The sequence below is a fragment of the Trichosurus vulpecula genome, chromosome 1, assembly GCF_011100635.1.
Source record: "Trichosurus vulpecula isolate mTriVul1 chromosome 1, mTriVul1.pri, whole genome shotgun sequence".
NCBI lineage: Eukaryota > Metazoa > Chordata > Mammalia > Diprotodontia > Phalangeridae > Trichosurus > Trichosurus vulpecula.
Genome location: NC_050573.1, coordinates 103952504 through 103969669, shown reverse-complemented (window position 1 = coordinate 103969669; position 17166 = coordinate 103952504). Strand labels below are relative to the sequence as shown.

Below are 17166 nucleotides of genomic sequence, written 5' to 3'. Positions count from 1 at the left end.
CACTTTCATCATTTATAAAATGGGACTGATAAGACCTATCCAATCTATTCCTTGGGGCTATTGTGAAAAACAAATACAATAATAGATCTCTTCTTAATGTATCACTGATGATATATCAGCCTTTATGCTGTAGTGATAAATTTTGTGAATTAAAATGAAATGAATTTTAGTAAAGAGATTTTTTTCAAATCAAGTCAAATGAAGAGGTTTTGATCTTTATTTCTTATAGCTTTTCACTTGATAGGGAGTCCTAATACTTCAATGTTACATTTCTCTTCCCTCACTCATCTTTGTAAACTTATTTAGCAATCCTACATTAGAATTTCCATGCAGTAGGGAATAAATTTATTTCATGGAGTCCTTTTCTAATGAATCCCTTGGTGATTAATATGATCATATCTTAGTTCATCAGTCTTAAAAAGCTCTGAGAGTTTGAGAGCTGGTGGCTTTTTATATACGGAGGCATGCTTTCATTTTGCCTCTGAATTATTAAGTAAATATAAATAGACAGATTAGACTCTTATGGGTTCTAGTCTAGACAAAATCTTGTGCTTGATTGTCTTGTTAGAGAGAGAGAGAGAAAGTGAAAGAGAGAGAATATGAGGGGGAGAGAGAGAGAGAGAGAGAGAGAGAGAGAGAGAGAGAGGGAGAGAGAGAGAAAGAGAGAAAGGGAGGGAGGGAGGGAGGGAAGAGAGAGAGAAAGCAAAACAGGCACTAGAATAGTGGAGGAGACAAAGGACCTTCAGGCTGACTTGGTAAGGTCAGCACAAAGTCAATCCCTGCCTGCCTTTTCAATCAGAATAGTTATTGTACTTGGAGAACACTGCTAGAAGGTACATGGAAGCTATTCTGTGTTTTTTTTTTAGAGGAAAGAAAGAACCACTGGGAATTACTTGTTACTGTATAAATCACTTTCTCATGTAAGACCAATAGAAATGCTCATCTGAAATAGAATGTATGAAGCACTTTGCAAACTTTAAGGTTCTGTATAAATGTTAATTACTGTTATTGTTGTTATCTGCAGTGTAGTTATCAGTTCTGGGTACCATGTTTTAGGAAAATTTTGACAGGATGGAGCATGTCCAGAGGAGGGAGATAAAGATCTCAAGGGTCCTTGAAAATATTTTGGTGAAGAAACTGGGGAGCTGGAGAAGACTTAATTAAGGGGGCATGATTGCTGCATGCAAACATTTGAAAGGCTGGTATGTGGAAGAAGGGTTAGTTATGTTCAGTGTACCTTTTAGGGGAAGAACTACTATGTGACCAATGGGTAGAAATGGCAGGACCTAGATTCAGTTTAATATAAGAAAGAACTCTGTTAACAATTAGAGCTGTCCAATTAAGCCAACTTGAACTGGAAGTGCCCATCACTGATAGTCTTTCTACAGAGGGTGAACAACCCTGTGAGCAGACTAATATTAAAGAAGGATTCATTCGTCAGAGAGGAATTGGATAGAATGACTTCGGATTTACCTTGTAGTGCTATCATTCTATGAGTCTGTGATTTCATATTATATTCTATAAGAGGGAGTCTTTTAAATTTGGCTTATATTAAGTAAGGGTGGGACAGCTAGGTGGATAGAGCCTGGAGTCAGGAAGACCTGAGTTCAAATCCAGTCTCAGGAACTTACTAGCAATGTGACCCTGGGCAAGTCGTTTAACCCTATTTGCATCAGTTTCCTCATCTGTAAAATGAGTTGGAGAAAGAATGGCAAACCCTCCCAGTATCTTTGCCAAGAAAACCTCAGATGGGGTCACAAAGAGTCAGACATGGCTGAAGCAACTGAAAAATAACAGCAAAAACTAAAGGTGATTCTTACCTGGCCTCCAAAGTCTACCAAGTGCCAGAATTTCCCTGGCCACTCAAGGGAGAGTTCACCTCGGAATAGAAGTAATTTCTTGTTGTTTCACTTTGACTCCACAGAAGCAAAAAAAACATGCAATAAAAGCAATACCTGACTGCTCTGATGACCGACTTGAGTGTGGGGATCATGTCTTCTATGAGGAATTCATTACTGTAGCCCCGTTCTTCAGTCATGGGTTCTCCTGTCCCAGCATCTGGGATGTAGGATATGAAAACTTGAAAACCAGGTCATAGAACCCTGGGGAGCTTAGAGTCTCATTAAATTAGCATCCTGGAGAAGCAGTAGGGTATACTAGACCTGGAGTCAGAAGGACCTGTGTTCAAATCCTGCCTCAAATACTTACTAACTGTGGGACCCTGGGAAAATTATTTAACATCTTTGTGATTCAGTTTCCTTATTAATAAAATGAAGAGTTTGCCCTCTCTGGTCTTTTAGCTCTATGATTATTTTCTAAAAGGATTCCAGTTAATTAAAACTAAACATTCTTAGCTGTAGAGTCCAGGATTGCGTGGCATATGGGACTTCTAGTTGGAAGATTTGGGCTTGGGTATTGCCTTCACCCTTCACTAACTGTAAGACTTTAGGCATCTAACTTAACTTGGCTGTGCCTCAAGTTCTTCACCTGTAAAATGAGGATAAGAATACTTGAACATCAGTGATTGCCTAGTCCAAGTCCCTCATTTTTGCAGATGAGGAAATGGAGGACAAGAGAGGTTAAATGAATTAATTACCCAAGGCCACACAGGAACTAAGTGGCAGAGTCAGGATTCAAACCTGGGTCCTCTGAATCCAGATCTAGCCTACTCTCATATACTCCCTCAAGCTCTGTATGTTTCTCCCCCTCCAGTGCCTAGGACAGTGCTCTGTACACAGAATGTATTTAATACATGTTTATGGTGGCTAATGTTCTGTTTCAACGTCTTGGCATGGCATAGAGGTAAGCCAGTCATTTAAGGTTATGCCAGTGAAGCTCAAACTCAGGTGAGGTCTTTAGGTTGAAAGTGGTTTGAGTTTTATGTGTTTGTCATCCAAGGTTAGGTAAGTTTGGAGAGGCTTACCGTAGGTGATTGTTATTACTATTAGCCACAAATAGTCACAAAGACTGTCTATTAAGGAGTAGAAGGGTTGTGATTTGTGTTGGCGGTTAAACACATCACTGAAATCATCAATTCTTCAGATAGTGGGGTAAGAAATCTATTATTTGTGTGTGAACTCATATATACATATGTGCATATGTGTGAATAGAATTATATATGTGTATATTCATATATGTATATACACGTATATATACACATATGTGTATATATACATATAAGCCCATAAATTTATGTGCATATACATGTATATGTATATATACATTTATATATTCCTGTATTGTATACAGGAATATGTATATACACACACGTGTGTGTGTGTGTGTGTGTTTCTGTTCCCACTATTAAACTGTAAGTTCCTAAGGGCACTGATCACATCTTGTTCACTTTCAGAGTCTATAATGTGCCTAGCACAGTGTTACGTTCACAGAAGGCAGATGATAAATTTTCATCCATTGAATTATTGAGTCAGTGCCTGTTGAAATAGCCTGGTGTCACGTATAAAGTACCGGACTTGGAATCCAGAAGACCTGGGTTTGAATTCTGCCTCACTATCTGTGTGTTCTCAGGTTCGGTCTCCTCATCTGTAAATAAGGGAGGTTGGACTCGATAAGGACACTTCCTGCTCTACATTTCTGATCCTATAATTTATATTCTCTAAATTCCCAGTGAGTGAAGGTGGTGTCACTTCCTAATCCAACACATTGCTTTTCAGAAAGGAAAAAAAAAGTGTTCTCATCTGACGTCGTCTCTTCAGACATTCTTATTAATGTGGCTCTGTCCTAGTCTTCTTACGGGATGGTTGATTGATGACTTTAAGACTCTTTTTCTAGTTTAAGTGAAAATTCAGTTCTGGCAGAATGCTGCCACCGGGCACACAGGATTCTGGGACACAGATTTCCTTCTCTCTCCCAACCCCCACCTTATTAATCGTGCCCCTTTTGTGAGACCCTGAAGAGATGTGGTAATGAAGTGAGCAGTTGTGAGTCCTAAGAACTTCCCATGTACAATACATGCCACATAAGGTATTTATGTGGAGGAGGTCAGTTAGTGACAGCAATCACATTATAAGGGGGTAAGCAATACACTGTATAATAATGATAATAAAAATAGTAACAGGTGTATCTTTAGCACCTGAAAGCTTGCAGATAACTTTCCGAACATAATTTCCTTGGGCCTCATAAGAACCTGTGAGATAGGTACTCAGTGTATCATCTTCATCTTACAAAGAATTCAGGTGAGGCTCAGAGAGTTAGTCACTTGCCCAGGGTCACAGAGAACAAAAGTGTCAGCCAGGATTTGATTAGCAGCTTTTCTTGACTCCAAGTCAACCATGGCACCACGCTGCCTTTCCATATTTACTGTCCTCTAACGCTGGAGGCTCCTGAAAAATGGAGGCACTGTAGCCTTCCTAGGACATAGAGCAAGGGGCTTGGAATCAGGAAGATCTAAGTTCAAATCCTGCCTTTGCCATTTACTTTACCACATGACCTTGAACAAGTCACTGGAAGTCTTTGAGCTTCATTTAAAAGTTAAATACCCAAGAAGAGTCTCAAGTAAGATCATAGAGAGAAAGCCTATTGAAAACTTTATACAGCATTCGACAAATGCTAATGACTGGGATATTTCCTGAAAACTTCCCTCTTAATTTTTTTTTGGGGGGAGTGATTTCTCCTACCCCCAAATGCTTAGTGAGAATGCAAAAGATGGGGGTGGAGTGGTGGAGTTAGGATCGGAGGGAATGAGCTAGTCTGAAGATCCTGGGCAACTTCAGAGATACTTCAATGGAGCTGGGAAAGGAGATGAGCTGGAAAGGAGTGGAGGAGAAGTGAGAGGAAGTTGGAGGAAGGAAGGGAAGCTGGAGTTACCTTCAGAACTCTGCCAAAAGGCGTACGCTTTCATTCGGAATGCAGTCCGAAAACGTTCCTTATTGTTCAAGCCAACATTTTTTGGCTCTTTGGAAGGGCTTTCTTCTATGGCATCTACATTCAGAGGGGTAAATAGCTTTCCTTTAGTATTGGTACCACGAGGATTAGAAAGTCGAACCCGATCCAAGAGACCCAGCTTTTGGCTACAAAATAAGCAAAAGTGAACAATTTTCCTCCTTCAGTGAAGGCTCTTAACATTGCACGTCCATCCCTGTTATGCACCTCATATTCTAAGATCCCCTCACGCATCACCAGGAAAAAGGAGAACTGTGCTTTGTGAAGAATTTTGGAGTTAGAGAGGGGGACCCCTGATTGGGCATTGGGAGATATAATGTGTCGAGTCCTTTGAGGGTGGGGTGGGATTTAAAACAGACAAACACATCGACTGGCACATTATACAAAGACATTTGATGTGGGATGTCAGAGCCCCAAACATTTTAGCTCTGTGTTTGTTGCAGGGGCATATTTTGCACCTTTCAAAGGGCATCTCTCTCTCTCTATAAACACCATGTACTTCTTCCTCACAGAAAATACAAATGACTACCACTGGAACTATTTTCCCACCTTATCAACTTTTTTTCTGGTAACTAGATGGAATTCAATAACAAGGACTTATTAAACACCTACTATACACCAGGCACTGTGATAGGCAGGTAGGTAGATACTGGAGATTCAAAGATAAAAATGAAACAGTCCTTGCCCTCAAGGAGCTTACACTCTAATAGTGGTGGGGAGTAGGGAGGAAACAACATGTATATAGATAAGTCAATACAAAAAATTATATAAATATACAAGGTAAATGCAAAATATTTTGGGGGATGAGGAGGGAGCTACCATTGTATGGTGAGGGAGTACATTCAATACGCAGCCTGTATCTTTGTGGGCTGAGGTAGGATCAAATAGCAACCAAAGTAAGAAGTAGGACAACTGAGATATCTCCTGAGATAGGAAAGGTCCTTACTCACCTGTCTCAAAATACACGTTGGGTACCTGTGTGTCAGCTGGGTTCACTACCAGTTACTAAATATTAGAAGACATTAGGATACCTCCTGTCTACCCATTATTCAGTCACGTTTTCTTAAGATAGGTAATTAATTCTTAAATGGAGCAATTCAGGACAAAGGCATTCAGATGCTAGGTAGCCTGCACCAAGTCCAGTTTTTTCTTGGTATTGTATTTTTTTCCTACTCATGATAATAGTGACACACGCTCCCATAATGCTTTGGAATTTGTGAAGCACCTCCCTCAAAATAATCCTGTGATATAGGTAGGACAAGTATTATTATCTCTGTTTTGTTGAAGTGGAACCTAAGGCTTTGAGAGGTCAAAGAGGACTTGCCCATGATCAAATGGCTATTCAATATCAGAAGTTAGCTTTGAACCCAGATCTCTTGACTCCATACCTAGAATCCACCTTCATTACAATATTCTGCCTCAGTGAGGATGAGTGTTCATTGGACAATACTTATCTTTCCCAGGAACTCACACATTGCTTTGTATTTTACTTATTTAGAATCTACATTATTTCTCTGAGGGCCAGGACTTGTGCCACAGTTGTCTATGTACATCTCTTAGAGGCAGCTAGTGGGGCAGTGGATAGAGCTCAGGGACCGGAGGTCCTTTCCCAAGAAGCCCTGGGTTAAAATCTGGCCTCAGACACTTACTGGCTGTGAGCTGTGTCATCTCGAGTGAGTCACTTAGCTCGTCTGTCTCAGTTTCAATTGTAAAATCGAGATAATAGCAGCAACCATAGGGGTGCTGTGAGAATAAAATAAAATCATATTTGTAAAGCACATAGGAGAGTGCCTGGCACACAGTAGGCACTATATAAAAGCTTATTCTTTTCCCCTTTCCTCTCCCTTCTCTGTATTATCAGACCCTTAGCACATTACCCCTGTGAGCAATCATGGTATCACGCTAAGCTCACTCGATGTAGAGTCAGACAGACTGAGCTCCTATCACAATTCTTCCCCTGACCTGTTAAGTGACTTTGGGTGAGTCATTTTGCCTAGTTATAGGTCTCAGTTTCTCCACCTGTAAAACGGGCATAGTAATTCCCATGCTACCTACCTTACTGGACCGTTGTAAAGACTAGACAAGGTAGTAGTTGTCGAGGACTTAGTGAACTCTAAAACACCGCATAAATTTTAGCTACTGGGCCTCTAGATGGTCTAATGGATGGAGTACTGGAATTGGAAAGATTTTAGTTCAAATTGTGCTTCAGATAGCAGCTGTGTTAACCTCTTTCATCCTCAATTTCTTCATCTGTAAAACGGGGGTAATCACTGTGTCTATCTTACAGGGTTGTTATGAGGATCAACAGAAATAACATAAAGTTTTCTATAAACCTTAAAGTGAAAACTAAATGTTTATTATTATTATTATTAATGCTTTTTTTACTGAACTTTTGGATTGCATTGTTCTGAAATATAAGTACCCACCTTGGACACAACCCACGCACAACCCGCAACCTCCAGTCTCTCTTGATTATAGATGGAAGAACCACGCAGATTAAGGCATTGGCCACTTGGAAATAAGGCCCTTTCTGTATGACTGGCAGCAGGGTTTTTCTGAAATGCACCTCATGATGAATTTTGGAAGGAAGGATTATTCCCCATGGCCAAATCACTGTCAGAAATGCTACAGGCTTGGGTTGCTCCATGCCTCCCCATAGCTAGTCGCTAGCATTTATATAGCACTTTATGACTTGTAACGCACTTTACAAAATATCATATCATTTGATCCTAACAGCAATCCTGAGAGGTAGGTATTATCATCCCTATTTTGCAGATGAGGAAACTGAGGCAGGTGAGGTTAAGTGACTTGCCTAGGGTCACACAGCTATTAAGTATCTAAGGTAGAATTTGAATGTAGATCTTTCTGATTCCATATCCACTGAACCACCTAACTGCCTCACATAGGAAGGTTAGAGGTAGTCTGTGAGAGACAGTGTGCAAACACTGGGCTTGGAGTCAGAAGACCTGAGTTTGAGTCCAGGCACTGCCATATAACAACTGTGTGAGTCTGGAAGGGTTGTTACCCTTTCTGGGCCTCAGTCTGTTCGTCTTTAAAACAAGGGGAGTGACCACCCAAGGATGGCATCTATAGTCAATCCTTTCATATATAGTGGAGCAAGTATTGAATTTGGAGTCAAATGATCTTTTTCGAACCCAGGCTCTGCTACTTATACTGCCCATGTAACTTTGGGGAGGCCACTCAATTTCTCTGGCCCCTTAGCTCCTTCATCTATAAAATGACAGAGTTGTATTTGATCCTGTGATATGGCTCTCTACCCTCTGGTCCTGTCTCTAGTTAATCTCTAAATTCTTTTCCATATCTAACCTTTGGGGATCTGATAAACATTAAAGTTGGAAACATTTTGGAATTTTTTTTTTCCACCAGAGTTATAGATACAGCTGGAACTGTGTAGAGACGGATAGTTTCATGGGGAGAATTGGAGATGGACATCGAAACCTAATTGCTTACTAGACTGTAAGTTTTTTGAAGGTAAGAATGGTATTAAATTCGTCTTTGGTTTTCTTACTATCTTACAGTCTTTTATACCTCAATGAATATTTTATGAATGAATGAAGCATCTCTTATGTTTGCGTATGCCAGGAACTGGAGGTCTCTTCCCAAGAAGCCCTGAGATCAAATCTGGCCTCCGATACTTACTGGCTATGAGCTGTGTATCTTGAGCAAGTTACTTAACCCCAATTTTTCTCAGTTTCAGCTGTAAAATTGAGATAATAGCAGCAACCATAGGGGTGATCCAAGTGTTAAACAGAAAGCTATTGAGATTTATACCTCTCCTATGCAATTATCATACCATATTTTAGATTACGGTCTTTCTGAAGATGCCTCATTTTCTTTACTGAACCACAAAGTCCAGGAGGGCAAGAATCCTTTCTTATTTATCTTTATATCGACCCTTAGCATCTGGCACAGTAGTAGTCCCTTCACGTTTTTTTAAAAATTGGGCTTCTTAGAAGAGAGCATATGAAATGGAGGAAATAAATTGAAGAGCGATATTTTGCTAGAGCATGGAAAGCATTGGGTTATGAATTTCAGTGGCCTCTTGATACGGATTTAGTACTTTATAGATTTACTTAAGCTAGCTGTAGAGTACAGGAAGGCTGACCACACTACAGCCTGTCGGGAGATAAGTGTCTACAGAGTGTATACATAGATCATGGTAAGGTGCTTAAAGTAAGATTCATTGCACATGCTTGTTCCTGATTCTAAACCCCCATGTGTGACTTTGGAATAGATGAGCAAGGGTAAAGAATCTCCGGAGGTGGGTGCTGGGGTGTTTTAGCATTGAAACAGCTCATTGGGTGCAGGTCATACCAATACTATTACCTGTACTATTGGGTTCACCTCTATTTACTTCATACCATATGGGTCCCAGATGATGATTTATGAGTGTAGGGTGAACATGTTGTCAGAAATCGAAGGCATTCAAGTCCAAAATCTGTAATATCTGCTGCAAATTACTCCTTGTTATTATAGCTTAAGTGGCTTAAGTTTTTTCAGCAGTAGGGGGAGAGATCTTTTTGCTTTCTAATTGTGTCACTAGAAAATGAATACCTCAATGGATGGATGATCAGATGGTGGAAAGAGCTCATCCCTGAATCACAATAGCCAGGTCTTCTCTTTTCAGCATGGCTTTCAAGTGAATAATTCTACCCTTGTTCTCTGTGGGCATGGCAGGGTCTAGCATGACAAGCTCGTCTCAGAAACAGCACCTGATTTCTAGGAGCCTGCCTAGGAAGGCTTTTAAACACAGAGAAACCAACAACAAAGGCTAATTGGGTCCAGTTGAAAAGGGAGCTGGAGCTAGAGAAGAGAGAATGAAAGCCTTTTCATTTTGAATGGTCCAGGGGCTAATAAAACACAGTGAAGCTTAACCTCTAGGCCTTGTATGGTTATGATTGTCTCAGAGAACTGGGTAAAGAAAGATTGTCTTAATAAATGCACCTAAGAAAGCATAAGAAAAAGAAGTCAAGTTTAAAAAAAACACCCTAGATTTTATTTTATTTTATTTCATTGTCTCTAAAGAAAAGAGAATGTGAACAAAAAGTGTTACTTTTATCCTCTGGGTTTTATAACTGTATGTCTTTGCTACACAGCTCTCTATGATTACAAGGTTCAGAAAAGGGGGCAGCCTGCCTTGATGGAAGGCTTTCCTCACTTAGGAATTCCCTGCATCAATACCATCACCAGGGTAGTCCCCATCTATATTTTAAAACTCTAAACAGGCATATGGGCTGGGGTGGGGGAAACATCATTGAAGACTTAAACCAATATCCCTTTCAAGTGATCCAAAGGATAATGGACAGGACTCATGGTGGGTGTAGCTGGATGTAATATCTATGAGAATTTGCATGTGAAAAAAATGTTTAAAACACCCTCAAAGATATGTAAGACCAGAAAAGGGGGTTAGTTAGTTGTGTAGTAAGAGTGATGAATTACAGAGAGACAAGAGACAGGAGTAATTACAGGTATAATTAATTGAAAGAATGTTGGAATCAGAGTCAAAGGACTTGAGTTCAAATCTCAGTTCTGCCATTCAATAGTTGTGTGGCCTTGGGCAAGTCACTTAACTTTTATGAGCCCCAGTTTCTCCATTTTCGAAATGAGGGTCTGGACTCGATGGTCCCTTCATGCCCTAAATCAATGTTGCTATGAGACTTATCCTAATGGAGGATGTCTTGCTTGTTAAGGGTTCCTGTGAGTCCTTTGTATTATTTTAAAATTTTCTCTGGAGTGAAATATTAATGATAATATCAGTGACTGATAACAACAAGAACATGTAGCAGTTATGCAGAGTGTCTCAAAAATCTTTAAACTCTAATTGCTTAAAACAGCACTAAGATTTTTGGGACATTCTACATAGTACTTTGTTTTGGCAATTCGCTTTATAAATATCATCTTATTTCATCCTTACTATTATCATGTTATATTTATCCCTGATAATCTTATCTCCATGACACAAATGAGGGAAGGAGGGCCTATCATTATTCTCATTTTACAGATAAGAGAACTGAGGCAGACAGAAGTTAAGTGACTTGTCCAGGATCACACAGCTAGCAAGCAGCTGAGCCTGGATTTGAACTCAGGTCTCCCAGATTCCAGGTTTAGTGTTCTATCCACTGAGTCACCTCAGTGCTTCTATCATACCTAAATCTCCATTCCAACATTAGATCTGTGACTCTATGATCCTATTCCTTCTATGAGATTCTTGTCCTGTGTTCTTCTATAAATCCTTTATAGAAGATCTGCCCAGTGTATGGAGGGACAATTATTATCTCATGGATGGCATTTGCTACATGCACCAATAATGGAAAGAAAATATAGATAGAAAGAAATACCGTGTTACAGTTGATAATAAGACTTTTTGAGAACATTCAAATGTTCTTGACCTCTAGTTAAATGGTGGTAGTACTTTACCTGTTAAATTTGAAACTGAAGCTTAGGCCAAATGGCCTTCCTATTCTCCTCTACCCCTTGGTGTCCCAACTGCTCCCTTCCCTTGCCATATTGATCCCATGGCTGATCAAAAGATGCCCATTAAATGATCTGCTTCCATAGAATTTCACAAACACTATTTACTAGAGAAATCTCTGGATTGGGAGGAACCTGGATTCTAGCCCCAACTATGCCACTGTCTAGGGATATGACTATGAGAAGAGTCTAACTAGGGTAGGGTAACAAGGCTTTTGCTTCAGGTATACTGCTCTAGGGGATAGTTCTAGAAACACCAGAGTTTAGCATCTAATTATCTTCCTCATGCCCATGGTATCGCTACCCTAGTTATGGCTCTGTTTGGGAATGCCAATTAACTTTTCTGAACCTGTTTCCTCATATCTAAAATGGATATAGCATTACTTCCCTACCTAGCTTATAAGGCTTTTGTGAAGAAAGCACTTTGTAGAGTATTCTAATGAGTGCATAGAGAGAACACAATATACATGATCTCATTTGGTACTCACAACTGTGGCAGGCAGAGAGTGCCAGCATTTTTAATGCCCCCAGTGAAATTAGGGGTCCTGGAAGTAGAGAATAATATCTTATAAATGAGGAAATCCAATTCCAGAAAGGCAAATGGATTTGCCCAAATTCAGAGGGTTTGGAGCTTCCTCCTCTGTAAAATGGATATAATTCTGTACAAACTTATAGGCTTAGTGTGCAGATAAAATGAGAAGGTGCATGGGAGATGCTCCAGAAAAGTAATGAGTGCTCCATAAATATGAAGGGTAATGGTTATAGGTGACTTTAATATATGATTGTATAGAAAGACCAAGCAATTCCTGGAGGGGGCACAGTGGATAGAATTCTGGGACTGAAGTCAGGGAGCTCTGTGTTCAAGTCCTAACTTACATACCTACTAGCTGTTTGATCTTGGGCAAAGTCATTTAACTTCTGTCTACCTCCATTTTCTCATCTGTGAAATGGGGATAGTAATAACACCCACCTCTCAGAGTCGTTATGAGGATCAAATGAGATAATATCAGTAAAACATTTTGCAAACCTTAAAGTACTGTTTAAATGCTAATCATTACTGCTACTGCTGCTGCTGCTACTACTACTACTACTACTGCTACTACTATTATCTTCTTTCATAATACCATGTACTGGAAAGAACCCTGGACTAGGAGGTAGGATACCTGGCTTCTAGTCCCAACTATGCCACTGTTGTAGAAAGAGTCTAACTTGGACAAGGTAACTAGACTTTTGCCCCAGGTAGACTATTAACCAAAGACTACTGGTCAGCAGGCAGGCCTTCCTCATTCCAAACTTAGGACATTTCATTTGAGAGAGACAGACAGACAGACAGACAGACAGACAGAGAGAGAGAGAGAGAGAGACAGAGAGACAGAGACAGAGAGAGACAGAGAGACAGAGAGAGACAGACAGAGACAGAGAGAGAGACAGAGACAGAGACAGAGAGGGACAGAGAAAGACACACAGAGACAGACAGAGAAAGAGATTCGGTCCCATCTGCTTATTCAGTCTTTTCTATGCACCTCTTGCAGATATGTACATGTTATAAATAGCTTAGTAAATCAATGCATGCCACCAAGAACTGGACCTAGGGGTGAACAAAGCAGGCAGCCACCTAGGGTGTACTATTCAGGTTGGGGATTAGGGGGAGTTGTTCTCTAGAATGTGGAACATTTTTTAATATGAATTTTTATAAACAGACCCAATTGTAATGCCAGATCACTCTGTTCTCCATAGCCTGCAGTGATTTATATTGTGGGAAATGAAGTCCCTTGTTTTATAGCCAAGCGTAAAAGCCTGCAGAAGAACATAACTAACAGGGGATCCAACCTTGCTTTGGGGGCCCATATGCCTCGTTCCTGCTGGGATGCCACAGTAAGATTCCTCTTCCTGATTCTGCTAACAGTGTTTTCTATATTCTGGCCTTTCTAACCTTTCATCTCAAATGAGATGTTTAAACTGAAGACCTCCCAAAAGTCCTCCTTTTCATACCTTCTACTGTAGCCTGAAGATTCAGACCTTGCTCTCTTTTTTTACCTTAAAGGCATACACCAGGGAATAGGGAGTTCGTCAGCATGCCATGCACTCTGGAGTTCCCAGGCCAAAGGGAGGGGCAGTAACCAGGACAGCAAGAGAGCACACAACCTGAGGTACCAGGGAAGGAAGGGTGGGGTCTGCATTTATTCAAACATACAAAGAGGAACGAGGCAGTTCCTTTCTCTGGCAGTGCTGTGGTTTGATGCTCATCAGTGGGAGGAAATATCAGAAAACCACATAATTAGAAGAAGAGTACCAGCTGCTGAACAATCAGAAAATTACCTGGTAACAACATAAGGGCAGAGACTGTGTCTTTTGCATGTCTCTCAGAACCTAGCACAGCTGTCTGCATACAGTAGGTACTTACTCAATGTTTGTTGAATTGAACTAAACTGAATGATCCAACCTGATCCCATCATTCAGTGCAAATTCTTTGCAATCTTTTGAAGAGAATGAAAATTCCATTTACATCCCACTTCATTCTCTATTATCTGAAGTGTCCTCTTTGTAAATATAATAACAGCTCACATTTATATATATATGTATATATGTAATTATCTAACATTTATATGGGAGCATGGAGCTATATATAATATACATACATATTGGTATATGTATATACCCCCTAATATATATATATATATATAATATGTATATGTATAATTCTCTAACATTTGTAAAGTGATTTACATACATATGTCTCATTTGAGCTTTACCAAAACCCAACAAGGAAGATAGTATTAGTACCCTCATCTTAAAGAAGAGGAAACTGAGGCTCAAAGAGATTAAGCATTTTTTTTTTGCCCAGGATCACACATAAGTATCTGAAGCAGAATTTGAACCCTGGTCTTTTGAATTGTGTTGCTGGAGGACTTTTGAGAGCCCCTTGGACAGCAAGGAGATCAAATCAGACAATGCTTAAAGAAATTAATACAGACTATTCACTGGAAAGTCAAACAGTGAAGCTGCATCTTACTTTGGCCATATGATGAGAAGAAAGGATTCATTGGAAAAGACCCTGATGTTGGGAAAGATTGAAGGCAAAAGAAAAAGAGAATGGCAGAGGATAAGATGGACAGATAGTGTCATGGAAGCAATGAACTGGAGCTTGGATAGAGTCGGTGGAAGTTAGAAGGGCCTGGCATGATATGGTCCATGGGGTCACAAAGAGTCAGACAGGATTGAACCAGTAAACAGCAACAACTTTCTGACTTGAAGTCCAGCTCCCTAGTCATGCTCCTCTGTACAATTTCATGATTCAACATGGAGTTTTTGCTATCAGGGTCACTAGAAATGATGTCAGAGGGGATAATTTCATTGGGCAGGTTGCCAGAAGCAAAAAAGGAAGCTGTTCATTCTCATCTCTATGTGAACATGGTAGTGATAGGAGAAACAACATAAACTTCACATTTTTTCATGGAATAGGAAGTATTGGGAAGTTTTGCTAAGATGGAGTTGCTTTTGTGACCTCATATCACATGGGCGTCTCTTCCCTGAATGGGCTCCGTGCTCCCAGGCTACTTTGTAAACACATATTCCTCTGGCCTGTCCTCAGCATTTTCCACAAGCTTCAGGTCATCTGGGGTTTCAGACTTCTTGACGTCATTCAGAGAGGTTCATGCCACTATTTGGTATTTACTCTCACTTGTCTTTTTTAAATGTCCTTGAGAAATCACAGCTCAGTGCAGCAGCTCCCTCAGTGCCAATGCTTGCATTAGTTTCTTTAGTTGTCCCTCACTTTTCTCCTCATCAGGATTGCTTTCGATTGTCTTGCAGGAATTTTGCATTTAAGAGACTTTCATGCCTACTGAGCTGACATCCCCTTTAGTGTCTCAGAATGAGGTTTCAAATTTACATTTTTCTAAACATTTTGAAATCTGCTGTCTGTGATACACACCTGGATGTATCCAGCGTATCCTTCCTTAGCTATTAAAACTCTTAATACTACTTAAATTTAAGGGACGTGAATTGAGTACTATGTGTCAGGCATTGTTCTAGATGCCAGGACACAAAGGCCATAAGAAAACAGCATATGCCCTCAAAGATCTTACATTCTAAGAGAACCTCATGTAAAATCCCTTCCCTGCCGCCAGTCCAGGTTAATCCCACCACAGATTTCTCATAGTACTTTTAACTGACTCTCCTTTGCCCCACTGCATTATTTTTAGTGTTCGATTGTTTCAGTCCTGTCTGACTCTTTGTGACCCCATCCGGGGTTTTCCTGGCAGAAATACTGGAATGGTTTGCCATTTCCTTCTCCAGCTCATTTTACAGATGAGGAAACTGAGGCAAAAAGGGCTGAGTGATTTGCCCAGAGTCACACAGCTAGTGAGTGAGACCAGATTTGAACTCAGGAGTTGTCCTTCTGATTCTAAGTCCAGTGATCTATCCATTGCAGCACCTAGTGGCCCTATTATACCTTGTATCATATTAGTATATGTCCTATCCCTTCCACTAGATTTTGTGGTCTTTCATCCACCAGAGTGCCTTGTGCATAAAAAGATGCTTAATAAGCAGTTGTTGGATTGGACTGTATTGAACTACATTTGCTGACACAGTATTTTTCTCTCAAGGCTTCCCACATTGCATCTATTTCAACAATACTTCTTTGTGGATGGTCATCAGAAGATGCAGGGTAAAAACTCTCTTCATTATTTCACCTTCCATCTTAGAAATGAAGCAAACCATGAACATGTCAAGTAAAGAATTCATCAGATGATCTGCTTTTAACAGAGAAAAACTCCAGTAGATGAACAGAAAGCTCGATTCAAGTCGGCAAAGACTATAATTGACTGTTTCTAGGCTCTGTGCTATAGGAACAGGGGATACAAGACAAAAATGAAGCAGTGCCTATCCTTGGGGAAGCTTATATTCTACCGAAGAGAGTTTATAACTTGAATATAGTTAAGTATAATTATAAGGTATGGAGTGGTGGGCACAAAGGAGAGATCAGATAAGGGGATCTAAAGGAAGGAGAATACTAATAGATGGAGGGGGTTAAGGGGGGAAGAATCTGGGAAGAAGAGGCACCTATGATGAGCCTTGAAGGAAGGTGGAGATGAAGTGGCTGTACATTCCAGGCATGGATTAAGGCTTGTGATAATGGCCAGAGCCTGAAGAAGTCAAACTCAGAAAACAACAAATAGTCTAGTTTGGATGGACCACAGAGCAAGTGAAATGGAACTGTGTAAAATAAGATTAGAAAGATTGTCAAGAATCAAATTGTGGTTTATATTCCAGGCTAAAGAGCTTGTACTTTACAAAACTATTACAGTGGTCTCAGTAGATGGGATGAAGATGTGAACAAGGATTGTAGCCATACAACTGGAGTGTTTAACCTTTAGCAAGAAGAGAAGCTTGTTCTTTCAGGACCATGAATCAAAGAGGTTTTGAGGAATGGAGTAAAAGATACATGGGAGCTGATACTATTTGGGAATGAGTTTCTCATTCGAGTAGAAGACTTCTTCCGGTCAGAGGAGACAACACTGGGAGCTTAGGGTGATAGAAGAAGATTTGAATCACCATAGTGAGGATTATGATTCTTCATTACTATAGCTTACATTTTTGTTTGTGTGAGCTGTATCAAGAAATTGCTATCCATCTATTGTATTGGGTCTATCTAGAATTAGTGTTCCACAACAATAACATTTATTTTTCTTTTTCCTTTATCCTCACCCAAATGTTCTTCTTCTATTCTTTTAATATCTGATTTGCCGATTCCCATTATCTTTTTGA

The 17166-nt window shown here is 40.0% G+C and overlaps 1 protein-coding gene across 1 annotated transcript in view; it reads right to left on the bottom strand.

Moving 5' to 3' along the window:
- The window catches only part of KCNQ3 (potassium voltage-gated channel subfamily Q member 3), a 150799-nt gene that overhangs the window by 18328 nt on the left and 115305 nt on the right, over positions 1–17166 (bottom strand). The window contains exons 11-12 of the mRNA XM_036741674.1: positions 4828–5030; positions 1956–2058 (exon numbers count right to left, since the gene is read on the bottom strand). Coding sequence (XP_036597569.1) covers positions 1956–2058; positions 4828–5030 — 306 coding nt within the window. The remainder of the gene's footprint in view (positions 1–1955; positions 2059–4827; positions 5031–17166) is intronic.